Here is a 13,821-nt window from a genome sequence, read left to right as displayed (position 1 = left end):
AATTTCTTTTCAAAAGCTATTTCTTTTCTATCAAATTGAATGAGAATGATGGAAAAATGTGGGAGAAATTTTCAGCACAGCACTAGTTTAAAACCTTGCTTCTCCTTGGACTGATCTCTCATGCTGCTGACTCCTGGACTCCTGATGAGACCCTGCTTTTGGACTGCCCTTTTTTCTGGACTGGCAATACACACTGTGACCTTTTTCTTCCCTGTGGAATTTGTTAAATAGGTTTGCCCCAGGCTGAGCCCAATATAGCAGGACACACTGCAGGCTCCAAAGAGTAGTTCCCAAACCCTTCCTGCAAGCCTCAGCACCCAGTCGTAGAGACTATGAGCACAGGGGCAGCAGGATGTGGGAGTAGCTTTTTTTAACCCCTGCCTCGCCCCGCCCCGCCTCCACACACTTTCTATTGAAATCAATGGGTGGCTAATTCACTGCCCCAGGTCTGGAGCTGGTGTAAAGTTCTGTCATCAATAAGGGTGTAGCCATGAACTGAAGGGATATTGGATATAGCATAGCTGTGCTGCTCCCCTGTGCCACCCTCATTGTGCCTACATCTCCACCTTGTTTTGTCTGCTGCAACAGCAGATCTTTGCCAGCAGAACGGCTCTGCAGGTGGACCATTATGCCAGCCTGAGGAGTTCTGCCAGTGTATCTGGTGTTGTGCTGAGATAGTAGGGCTTCTGCTGAATCCTAGAGCCCCCTCAGGCAACTTAACTCCAATATAGGGTTGAAACCTAAAACTATTTCATAGAAGGGAATGTTATGTTAAATGGTTATAACTTTCTTGCATGTCTGGCTTAGCAATGAAGTGCTCAACTGGAAGCATGACAGTTTCTTGCACAGTTTCTTAAGAGTACACATGTACATGCTATTTTATTTGGCATAATCAGAGAATATTATTCTCGTGATAACATCTTTGGTCTCTGTTTTATTTGGTCTTGCATACTTCCAGTCAGCTGTAATTGTTTCCACATTGCATCAATATAACTCTACACACACCTCATGGATTACTATTCCAGATTTCCCTGTAATGGTTTTTAGAACAATATTCACTCTTCTCCCTCTCTCATGGTTATTCCCTGTCCTGTTCCCCAAGTTTATTCTTTTATGCCTTTTCCTCTTCTTATTTATTTTTCTTTAAATCTTTACTATTTGTTTTCTGATTTTTTGCTTTTCCTGAGTTAGTTACACTTGTAAGAATAGTTTACGCAATTAGAACAGAAGTGGTCAGGATAACTATTGTGAATGAACAGTAGGGTATGATAGCTTATTGCAGATAAACTAATCAAGATAAAGGATGTGATCTTGTACATGTGCTCATAAAAAGGAGTTTGGATAATAAACTAAGATCCACCACAATCTATGTAGATTGTGTGAAGCTGAATTTGTTGAATTCCTGCCTGTTATACAAGTGTTAAAGGCACAGCACTTCAAGAAAAAAGTGGTAACTCTAGTGATTTTTCAAGAGAAGCTTAAGCACATGGCTGTCTCTTCTCCCGAGTTTCATTTTCTTTGCTTCACAGACCGGATGCTTCCAGACTAGGCTTTTATTGCATTATCACTCTGGTTCATTCATAGAATTTTATGCAGGCTCCAGGCAACAGTATCTTCCACTCGTAACCTTCCTGTGTTTTCCCACCATTTCTTTCATCTTTTTTTTTTTTTTTTTTTACCACAGAGAATCTGTTAAGGAAGAGAAGACGGAGTAGCTGCACAAGTGCTTTCTGATAGCAAGCACTAGGACCCCTCTGTCTAGAAGCACCCACAATCTACTCACAAAGTAAGGTGCTCAGATTGAAAGCCGCTGCCCGAAAATTCATACCAAACTATATTTCTGTTGGAACTGTTGCAGTTTCACTGTTCTATGACTGTTGTCAAAAAACAAGTTCTTGAAACAATTTCTTCAAAGGGGAAGTAAACAGAACACGGAACTACCAAACTCAATATGAATCAAGAATCTTTTAATAATTTATACACAAAAAATGGGGGTGCCAGGTCCCCCTCCCCATGTTTTTAACAGCTCCATGTCAAGCAGATATTCCAATGAGAATGTTTTTAACATCACTGTATGTATCTGAATACCAGGAAAAACTTCAGTGGCTGAATTTCTGCTTGTCACACAGCTGTTAACTGCCCTGTCAGAACAAAAGTTGGCAACTCTAGTGACGTTTCACAGAATGCTTTGCCAGAATATGGTTATAGTGTAGTTAAACAAGCACTTATGTAGTGATGTCACAATGCTATTGCAAATGATGAGGAGTAAGTCATAAGTTCTAGCAAGATGATGGCTTTGGGTCAGCTAGCTGTCTGTCAGTCAGAGAGGCTAGAGAAGAGCAGGTTCCCAATGGCTCATTAATCCATTAAATTCTGGCACTTAGGAATGAATTTTTAAAAAAAACTTTTACACTATAAATGCTCAAATAAAGGAGTATGTAAAGCCCTTTTTTCAGAATTAGGCTCTTAAACCAATTATGTGTAGACTGAGACCTATGAAGAAATCACTTATAGTTATTAAATGTTCAAAAAGCCGAGACATGCAAAATTGCAGATAATTGATCATTTCATTTGTGTTGTCAAAAGAGCAGACAGATATGCAAGTTCATTCTTTCCATAAATCAAAGGGAAACTTCTGTAAATCCGACATTACTCTCTCTTTTTCTCCCCACCCCCTTACACACACAGTAAGGGAGAGAGAGATACATTTCCATCTAACTCTGTCTTTCTCATTATAGAATAATGTACCATTAAGCCCTTCTCACATGTTCAGTAAGCATGTGGAAAAGAGAAATCAAGATTGTGCTCCCCACACCCAACTTCCACGCAATCATCTGAAGATGTGGATAGAAGCTATGTGTGTACCTATTGTAAGTGCACAAACTCTCCCTGAACTATTAAGAACCCTGAAAAAGGCAGGGAACCCAACCTTATGCACAGTTATGGGTCCATGCATTCTGTGTACATACCACAGTTCTATGAAAAGGGCAGTATTTCTGTAATGAGAAATTAAAACTTAAAATTTGAAATGCAAGTTTAAATAAAACAAAGATATTTGAACAAACCAAGAGACCATGAAAATTAACATTTTTTTTAATAGATGAGCTGGAGCTTAGTTTCTCATATTACATTAAAATAACTAATGAAATCCTTCACTCCACCATTCTAGTTATTAGTTTTTATGCTAGGCTGGATTAACCAAAAGGCTAAGAACTAAGAGCTTTGCAATACTGGAAGAGATTCTCAATCACATAGGAGTCTTCCTTTTGGGGGAAATTGTTGCAAGGAATCCAATATGTTTCAGCCATTGTGTGTCACTGCTGACATCAGTGACATCACTGCTGACATTGGATAACATCAGCTACCAAATGGACCAAAAATGTGGGCAAAATGAACAGGCTTGGAAATAATATATAGATAAATAAATAAAGATACATAGCAAAGTAATATGAGAACTTGGGGAAACAAATGTGTTTCAGCTTTAGCACTGAAATATATTTACTAGAGGATGATAGTAATCCGCTCAGTAGCACTTTCTCCTGTATATGATGATATTCCAGGATTGACACATGGAATCTGGGCTTGGGACTGAGCCCTGTCTCCAGTTAAGCTTTGCTCACTGATATGTTTAGGGCTGAGGGACATGCAACCATCCAAATATTGGTGGGTTGTGTGTTTTTTTAACTGCCATTTCATCTTTTGTCAGTGTCAGCCCAAACTCATGTGCTTGTTTATGTGATTTCAGTGGCCTGGTTTGCATAATGTGAGGATATTTAATAAGCCACGGTGCTGGCTCATTTCCCTAATTACCCTCCTGTTGTGATGTGTGAACATGCTGAGGGTGGCTGGCTTGGGTGGTTACTGTCAGGGTGGACACTGAGCCCATAGAATCCCAGAGTAGTTCTGATTCTGAGGAAGAGCAGTCGCTCCTGGGAGAGGAGCACGCTCCGCTTTCCCAGGGCCCACAGCTGACGGAGATTCCTCCCACCAGCATTCCTAGTTTAGTTAGCAGTCCAGGGAGTGACCAAGCACAGATAGCAGACTTGGTGGATGCGCGACACAGACGCAGAGAGCGGCACCAGATGGAGGGCATGGAAAGGAGGCGAAGTGCCAGGTTGGCGCGCAAACAACGGCTGCACCCAGAGGCTCCAAGGGAAAAGGGGAGGGACTCTCTCTAGTCCTTAAGTTCAGGGGTCTGCCAGTAATTCCCTTTCAAATGGGGACCAAGCTGTCAAGGGCTACTTGGAGGTCTCTCTCAGTCTAATCCAGTAGCCAAGTCCAGACACAGACAAAGGGATTCCTTTCAAAGCTTTATTCTTCTTTTACAACTTAACAACTATACTGATTGCAACTAGATCTGAGCAGCACAGTACCTATGCCCTAAGTTGGAACAGTTGGTCCCCGTTTGAAAGGGAATTACTGGCAGACCCCTGAACTTAAGGACTAGGAAGAGTCCCTCCCCTTTTCCCTTGGAGCCTCTGGGCGCAGCCGTTGTTTGCGCACCAACCTGGCACTTCGCCTCCTTTCCGCGCCCTCCATCTGGCGCCGCTCTCTGCGTCGGCGTCGCGCATCCACCAAGTCTGCTATCTGTGCTTGGTCACTCCCTGGACTGCTAACAAAACTAGGAATGCTGGTGGGAGGAATCTCCGTCAGCTGTTGGTCCTGGGAAAGAGGAGCGCGCTCCTCTCCCAGGAGCGACTGCTCTTCCTCAGAATCAGAACTACTCTGGGATTCTATGGGCTCAGTGTCCCCCCTGACAGTTACAACAGAGCAGGGGCTCTGGGTGGTGTGTTAATCGCCCAAGTGACCCACTTTCACTGGGTTCACATGTAATGACAAGCTGTGCTGGTGAGGGTAATTAGGGAAATTGGGCAGCACATGCCTGGCACATGTGGGGTGGTTTATAAGCCACCTGTGTGCATGCAAACCCTGTCACTATATCTCAAGCCTAACTACACATGATGTTAAGCCTGCATTTGAAAAACATAGCTTAGCATTGCTACTTTTACTTTGAAGGAAAAGCAGGTGATTGGTGAGGCAACAAACAATCTTATCTCCTTTCCCTTGCCCCTTCAGCAGAAGCTGGAAAAGAACAGGCAGAGGAACCCCTTAGCTAGGAAGTCCCCTGGAGCCTCCTTTCCCCATGATCTTGACTTCTGCTGATTTGGGGGGTAGGGAAGGGAGAGAAGACAGTGGCTGCTCCTACCCCCTATCTCTTGCTCATCCTCTCAAGTCACTGTGGCAGAGACGATGGGGCCCGCCTCTGCTTGCTCATCCCCCCCTCTCCCAGTGGTTCATCATAGTTGGTCATGGAAGGCTCAGTCATCTCATCCTCTCATTTACTCACCTGCACTCCCCCTCTGAGTGGCATGGTGGTGGGGATTAGGCCCAGCCCAGTCCTCTACACGAACTGTGAGAGAGGGTGAGTGATCAGGAATGGACAGCTCCCTTTGGATGCCTAATCTGAATTCTTCCTACTGCATTGCCCGAAGAGATAGGATGCACAAGTAGGTAGAACATTTCAGAGGGAGACAGCAGGTGAGCAATCCTATGGTCATCAATTACCTAGTTCTTCCCACTGAGAAAAAGAAACACAGACCAATTGTGGGGAAGCTGGTCTTCCCTCTGCTCATGCCTTCCGCCTCTAGCTGGCATGCTTCTGTGGGTGGGCAGGGAAACATGCAAGCAAGAGATGGCAGTGGATGTTCCTACCTACTCTCTATTGCTCACCATGCCTGGGCTCCACAGCTGGGTAAATTGGGCCCATGTTGCTGTCTCGAGGCAAAGAGCAAGCAACCACCTCTGCCCACTTGCCCACCCTTTCTCTCTGGGCGGTGCACCACGTGGGGTTGATCACCCAAGAGTGAAATGGTGAGTGTGAGGAGGCAGTGGCTGTTCCTTCCAGGGTGGCTGCCTGCCTCCACGAGATTTCTTGACCTCTCTCTCTCAGCAGCAATGACTGGGTGAGCAACGGTTGTCACTTGTCTCTGACTGCTCACCTGCCCTCGCCCCTTGCAATGTTATAGCCCTCTGTTTGGGCAATGGAGCAAGAAGGACTGAGCTTCATGGGGCCATCTAGAGGAAGTCAGAGAGCAAAAGGAGGTGGTGGTGGCCAGCTCGCTCACCCTCTCACTAGTGGTGGCATGGAGGAGGTGGAGCAAGCAGAAGGTGACGGCTCTATGGAGAGACCGTCATCTCTGCCTGCTCACTTGCCTTCTCTCGCTGGAGTGCGTGTGTGTTGAGCATTGGGCAAAGTGGGCCCAATCCCCAACCCCAAGCACCATGCCACCCAAGAGAGTGCGGTTGACTGAGCTAAAGGAGGAGGTGGCTGCTCCTTCAGTGAGCAACTCTCTATGCTCCGCTGCCCAGAAAGCTAGGGAGAGAGGGTGGAGGCAGCTCTCTCTCTCTCTTCAGGCAGCGTTGTGGGCCCAATCCTCTTTGCTGTGGAGCCCGGGGGGTGAGCTGGAGAGAGAAGGTAGGAGCGGCCTGCCGCCATCCCTGGCTTGTACAGTGCCCTGCTTGCACAGAGGAATGACACCGTTCAGAGGAGAACGGTGTGTGTGTGCGCGGACACCCCAGGGGGTTTCCAGGCTGGGGAGTCCTCCTCTCTGCCCCCCCCCCGTACTGAAGGGGTAGGGGAGAGGAGGAGAGATCGCTGTTTACTGTTTGCTGCTCCTCATCCAGTCGGCCGCTTTTCGCTTCAAAATAAAAATGCCAGGGTTACGCTTCTTTCTTTATTTCCTTCTTTCCTTCTTTCTTTCAAAATTGGTGTTCAGCGTCACGTGGCGTGAGCCCCCCCCCCCCCCCCAAGCCCCTGGCGGAAGAGCCTTCCTGGCTCCCACAGCGACCGCGAGCCCGCGCGCTTCTGGCTGCCCCTCGCCGAGGAGCTGCGTGCGGAGCGGACTAGAGCAGCAGCAGCAGCAGCAGCAGCAGCAGGGCGGGGGGAGGGAGGAGGGCTCGGAGGCGGGAGGAGGGAGCGCGCGCTGGGCGCAAGGAGCTGAGTGGACGGCTCGAGGCGGCGGCGCGTGCAGCAGCAGCGGCAGCGCCAGAAAGGGACGCAGTTGGCAGCGTCGAGCTGCGCTTCCAGTAGCTGGAGCCGGGAGTCCGGTGCGGTGGGGTTTGCAGCAAGGTGACGGGCCGGCCAGCTCTTCTTCTCTCCCCCTCTTCCTTCCCTGGACCCCCCCCTCCACTTTTTATGGCGGCGGGCGGGGGGGGGGGTCCTCTTCAAGGCACGCGTCGCAGCCTCCCCCTTCTCGCCGACTTCCCCCCCCTCTCCGGGCTGGATAGAGGTTGATGGGGGGCGGGGGTGTTTTTGGCGTGGGTCTTTTTGGATAACCGCCCCCTTTCCGTGTCTCTTTCTCTCACCCAGATGCGAAAGGTAGCAGCCTTCGCGTGCGTGTGGGCAGCCGCTTGGTGCAGTCAGGCTGTGGCGGCGGCGGCGGCGGCGGCAGGAGCCGGGGGCAGGTCAGACAGCGGCAATTTTCTGGATGATAAACAATGGCTTACAACTATCTCCCAATATGACAAGGAGGTTGGACAGTGGAACAAATTCCGAGACGTAAGTGTGTGTGCCACGCTCGCCCGCCTGCTTCCTTCGATGGCTTCTCTCCACCCCCACCCCACCCCCAATGCGCCTTACCTGGGTTTTCGCTGCGGCCGGGATCACCTTTCCTCTCCGGGAAGAAGTTTTCGGCTTTTCTCGTCCTGCTTGTCAAGCTGGCATGGCTCCCCCCTCCCATCCTTAATTTTTCGATGCAAGCTGAGTTTGTTTCGTGACAACCGCCCCCTCGCCCCCATTTCTCACCCTCACCCACCCAGCACAGTGATGTAGTTCCCAACTTTTGGGGGGCGGGGGTGGAAGAAGGGGGCAGTGGGGAGAAGAGGAAGGACGCCCGGGTTTTTCGCCTCGCCTCGGGTGTAAAAGTGCATGCCCACCGTGGGAGCTTTCTCGCTGCCGGCGAATGGCTGTTATACTGAGTAGCGTAAAAACGATCGATCCGATGGCTTAATGGAACCTTTGAAAGAACGTTAAAGTAAGAGGAGTGGGAGAGAGACAAAGCAAGTAAGACAATGCTACTTTGGAGGACTTGGATGTCTGCGAGTGAATAAAAGCCCTGATTGATGGTGATATGCTGCTCAGCTCTGGAGAGGCGGGGGGGGGGGTGGACTTTCCCACACCTCCCATCCCTCTTTGTGCAGGCCAGAGATATCTAATAATGCTGGTCTTCAAATTCTGAGGTCCAGCGAATGGAAATGGTGCTGAAAGGGTTAAGCTGTGCTCTTCTGCTGGATGCTGATCTACAAAGGGAGGTGGGCTTGCTCAAGGGGAAAAGAGTACTTAGCATCCCCAGGCTGCAGGGAAAAAAAAAAAAAATGAGAATGGCCACAGAGGAAGCTGAGAGTCGAATTGTCATCCAAGGCCCAGGGGAAAGACACATCCCATTTGACGGAAGTGAACTGAGTTTTCTGAGGCTGGCTGCTCATGGAATGTGGGCTTCCACTAGTTTGTCAGCTCCCATCAGAGTGTTCTGTCTAGGGATTTCTCTTTTTTAATGGCAAGAGGACTAGATGCATGAGCAGTAGGCATCCTGGTGCCTCTCAGATGTTTGGGACTACAACTCCCATAATCCCTGACCATTGGCCATGCTGTTTGGGATGTGTGGAAATTGTAGTCCAAAACATCTGGGGGACACCAGGTTGCCTGTAAGTTTGGAGGAGCCAACCAATATGCATGCAACAGGGACAAGTCAATGCCAAGCAGTAAATGTATCTTCTCTTCCCTCCACCCCCTACGCTATTTTAACCTGATTAAGTTGGGGCCAAAGCAAGGAATGAGCTCAGTGAGCCCCACATCTCAAATATGCAGGCCAATTCAGTCTGTGCACAAAATGCTTCTGAATGAATGACAAAGGGGGAGTACTAGTACTGGATTGAAAGCATTGCCAGTTACTTTTATTGTCTTACTCCATCCTTTTCAATAAGGTATCATGACACTGCATCTGGTACTTTTAAACTCTTCAGAAACAGTTCAGGCATGGCAAGAAACAGTATGAATCCCCTTCCGTACTAATTGTTATTGAATTAAATGTGTTTTTCTTAACTTTTAAAAATTCATTTAAATGTTTGTTTGAATATTTGTACTGGAGACATTTTTGATCTCTGCAGCTTGATCTAAGCATATAGTATGTAATTGGGAGTAAGTCCTACATTATTTAGTGAAACTTACATCCAAATAAGTGCATTGGAGTGAGGTCTCAGGCTGCATACTTACTAGAGAATAAACCGTATTGAAGACAGTGGGATGTACTTCTGAGTAAAGCTGTATAGGATTGCGTGGTCAGTCATGTTTAATCTTTTTAGAAGCAGTTGAATTAATAATAATGATGTATTTTTATCTTGCTTGTCTGAAGAACACAGTTGAAACTCTAGAGAGGATGCATAGTTTGGATTGATTTATCTTGAAGAAAAACAGCAGTAGAAGCCTTGTGCATATTACTCATTTTGGTATCGAATAAAACTTTTTCATTGAAATGCTAAAAAAAAAAAATAGAGATTGCATATGCTAGTATATATTGAGGGTGCCCCCTGCTCATGCTCCTTTCATGAGCATTTCATTCTCTTCGTGTTAGCCTGCTCTGTCCTTTTGGTGAATATTTCAGAAACCTCCAGCAAGATGTTATTTTCTGCTACACATGATGTCAGGTGTTAGCTTTAATTCAGAGCTCTTATTATTGTAGCTCAACTTATCCTTCATCGAAGAGGAATCTGTTTTAGAAGCTTTTGGGCTCTCTTGGGCTAATAATAGTGTTCACAAAAATGGCAGAGAATTAATATTGAAGGAAAAGAGAAAATGTGGGATGGGGATTTCACAGCTGTATTACTCATAATGAGGACAAGTCAAGAGCATAATGTCTTAAGGTTAGAAATAATGACAAATGGAATAATAGTTGTTTTCCGGAAGTAAACCAAGTGGAATCTCTAACAATACGTTATCCCTATCCATATTGGAAATTATGTCTCACTTATGAATATGAAATACTGATTTTTGAGTCGTTAGAAAGTTAGAAATCTTCTCTGATTCAAAGTGTGTGCAGTAATATAGTTCTCTGCTTACTAGTTGCTAGGATTGTAAATATAAAAGCAATATATAGCAAAGTGTGTTGGTCTGTATGTTATGCTTGCTTACCTGGGAGTTACAGTGAATTCAGTGGAACATACTTCTGGGGAAAATTGCATAGTATTGGAATTTGAATCTATAACCAGTGTTTTTCTTAATTTGTTTAAAATGAAAGATACCCTGGAATGGGTTTTACTATGTAATCTGTTAATTAAGGGGTATATATTTCTTGCTCCTTGCAGTTAAATTATAATTAAGGGTATAACTTGCTATCAGTAAAGTGTCACAAAACTTACTGTGGTAGTGTTTCAGATAGGTTACCTGTACAAAAGTTTTAACATACATTAGCAATTTTAAGTAAGCCAATCTCTTTTTTGGAAAAGGTAGAAAAAAGGAAAAGTAAGAAAGCAAAAAGAAATTCAATGAGAACTGCTAGTAAATATTGATCTTCCATGATTTCAGACATCTGTCAGAAAGCACATTTCCCTCTCTCTAAACTTTTTAATTTCTTTGGCACTAGAATTTTTCTTCCTTTAAAGGAAATGTCTGAGACTTCAAGAGATCCCTTTAATCATTTGTCAATAGCTCTGATTTTTTTTTTTTTAATGTGCTTTCTAATTAATCTGAAATAATGGGTTTTCCATGCTGGTTCTTCTGAACTCTCAGGGGACTACCTGAACTGTATATAGAGATATTTTCCTCCATCTTTGAAGTAGCATAAATGTATGGCCAAGAGCAGATGGGAAGAATAGGTGTGTGCCTATATAAACATTAATATGTGACTATTCAGCTGACACTGCATAAGATTTTAGTTTTAATTATAGTGTGAAATATGAAATCTTAAACAATAATTTCTCAGTGTTGGCTTTATGGTGCAGAACTGGAAGCTTGAGATTTTCCAGTATAGTAGTATGCAATTGTAGGATGTGGGCCTAGTGTTAAATCACTGTAGTGATATATCTATTAAGGCTGAAATCCTGAAATCCTTAGCATTCTTCTAAGTGTGCCAAAGATCATGGTGCTTGCATGTTGTATGCCGATGTAATTTTCATAATGCATTATCTTGCAAAGCTGAAGAGCTACAGTAAATGCAGTGTAGATGTGTATGGTAATCTTGGATGTTAGCCAGACAATTTATTCTGTAAAAAAAAGTGTGGGGAGGCTATTCTCTGGTTCTTTTAGTATTCGGAAAAAGTTTTCCCTGCCAATTCTTCCTACAAAAATGGCTTGGTCTCTTTCTGTTTAAGCAATTCACTGGACTTCAGAGCACTAAGGCTGCAATCATATACCCACTTACCTGGGAGTAAGCCCCATTGGACTCAGTGGAGCTTACTGAATAAACATGAGTAGGATTGCACTGCAAAATATTTTCATAAATGTTTGTCATATGCCACAGTATCAATATACTTCAAGGGACTATAGCACTGGCATTGGTCAGTGAAGTTAGAATAACTACCTGGATGAAGCAGAGGTAAGAAAAGGTCAATAAAGGGATAAAATATAATTCCTAGACTTGCCAAGTCCTTTTCTCACAAAAGCTCTTATGTGTCAGTTCTCAGACACAAGTTCAGCACATGGTCCTTTCCCTATCACAGTAGCTCCATGACAAGACGAATTCCACCTGTTGCATTTCTCAGTATAATGCAGCTGTTAAGGGCACAGGAGCTTCTGTGACAAAAGGATTTAATAATCCTATGTTAGCATATGTATTTATTGTAAGCATAGTGAATGTATGTTCACTTTTTCAAAGAGAGCTCGAATGAGAAATGCTAGAATGGGAAAAGATGGTAAAATTCCACAATCCTGCAACAGTTAATCTGTTAATCTAATAGTAGTAGCTGTAAAGTCAAAGTGACTAACTACTTAGGGCTACTCTGAAACAAATAAATTTACAACAGTCACAGCTTTTAGTTAGTCCTCTGCAGTTAGAGAAGATCTGGAATATAGTTTTAAATCTTAATATAAAAAGTCTTCATTTGTGCTCTTCTGGTCTGATGATTCAGTTTCACGTCTATCAGACTTAGTTCTTTTCAAGTGCAGAGAGGATTTAGAATGCATAAACAGTAGTAAATTGTATGAGTAGCATGCTTTCTGCAAAATAGAAGGAAAATCCTGTCTGTCAGAGGTAATTCTGGTGTGAAAAGAAGTATTTAAAGGCTTAACTCAGGAGTTAACTGACAAGATTGATTAATGTGTAAGATAATGACTCTGACTTCTGGCTCATTGGCTCAGCTTTCCAGAGGTGATTTAGAACACAATGAAGGAGAATAGAGGGCAGTTCTGAAATAATTGTTCATAATCAGGGAATGGCTTAAACTAATGTTGGTTTCACACCAAGTTGTTGCAACTTTGCCTCTGTTGCTGTTAGATTAAGTTGCTTTAATCACTAAAATTATATCCACGGGAATGTTGTAAATGTCAAAGAATCCATGTTACTTTATATAAAACCTGACATATGACTTATTTTCACTTTTTTTTTTACAAGTTGTCTCTCTTGTGAAAATCTAGAGGAAAGTTTTTTAACAGCTGTGGCAAGAACCATGTCTTACTATGAAACAGTAGAAAATGTATGCGTTGGAGTTACATGCTGAGTTCATGCAAACTTCCCTTCCAGTAGACATTAGTGAGATTAGAGGGCAGAGAGGTTGTATTTTCCTAGCCCTTTTTTAAAAAATTGAAAAGCAGCCAAATGTACCATAGGGTTAAGCAGAGGCATGGGAAAGAAATTTAACCCTTTCTTTGGCAGCCATTTCTTTGCTCACCCCCCCCCCCCGCTTTCCCACCTGAAAGGGGAAAGATACAGGATCACATATATGTGTGTGTGTGTGTGTGTTTATGTGTGTGAGATATTCTTCAGGGAGAAAAGCAGCTGGGGGATTTTGAGCGGGAAGACAGCTTATAGCGAGAGGGTTAAACAGCCCATCTGCCTCAACCCTGTGCCTGCTTTGCATTTATATGGAACTACACGTATTGCCTAGTATGGCCCTTATTGCCTTTGGAAGTGTTTTTCACTTTTGCACAGAGCATGAGTAACATACAGTCTTGAAATAATTAGGTCATACAATGATGGGTCTAATCAATCCCCAAAATGTTGTTTTTATGTTGGTTGGGCATATCCAACCTTGTTCTATATCCTGTACGTATCTCTGTTAACTGATCAGCTGAAGTGAAGATGTAATCACTTGCACCAATATAGAGTAGTGGCTCTTAAAGTTTGAGGCAGGCTTCCCTAGGGAGGGATTGTCAGGAAACATGCAAAATCCTGCTGACTTGTATAACCTCCTTTTCCAGTATGTGTTAATCAGTTTGACATGAAAAGTTCCACATTCATGGAGTATATGAAATGACAGTATGTAATACTAGGAGAGTACAGTAGGCATAGTGATGGAAGTGATCAAAATGTTTTGCTAGTACTCCATTCCTGGACCTTTCCACTCATGTCCATTATTGAGCAGAACAGCCTTCCCCAACCTGGTGCCCTCCAGATGTTTTGGACTGCAGCTGACATCAGCTCCAGCCAGCACAGCTAATGGTTAGGAATCCTGGGAGTTGTAGTCCAAAACATGTGGAGGGCACCATGTTGGGGGAAAACTGGAGTAGAAGGAAAGCCTGATTCCTAAAGGTAGGGCAGATTTAGCCCCACTCCATTGGTGTCCTGGTGTATGCTTATTTTGTACTTCTTCCATATAAGTAAATTGCTGCTA

The 13,821-nt window shown here is 44.3% G+C and overlaps 1 protein-coding gene across 1 annotated transcript in view; it reads left to right on the top strand.

Annotated features, from left to right (window-relative positions):
* Window positions 1-7,027: 7,027 nt before the first annotated feature.
* The window catches only part of SPOCK3 (SPARC (osteonectin), cwcv and kazal like domains proteoglycan 3), a 224,992-nt gene continuing 218,198 nt past the window's right edge, over window positions 7,028-13,821 (top strand). The window contains exons 1-2 of the mRNA XM_084856398.1: window positions 7,028-7,129; window positions 7,370-7,558. Coding sequence (XP_084712524.1) covers window positions 7,370-7,558 — 189 coding nt within the window. The 5' untranslated portion in view covers window positions 7,028-7,129. The remainder of the gene's footprint in view (window positions 7,130-7,369; window positions 7,559-13,821) is intronic.

The sequence above is a fragment of the Heloderma suspectum genome, chromosome 5 (genome assembly GCF_057233095.1).
Source record: "Heloderma suspectum isolate Gila_16-S chromosome 5, 16-S_ref, whole genome shotgun sequence".
Taxonomy (NCBI): Eukaryota; Metazoa; Chordata; class Lepidosauria; order Squamata; family Helodermatidae; genus Heloderma; species Heloderma suspectum.
Note: the sequence above shows the minus strand (reverse complement) of the source record. Positions and strands in the feature narration are given on the sequence as shown.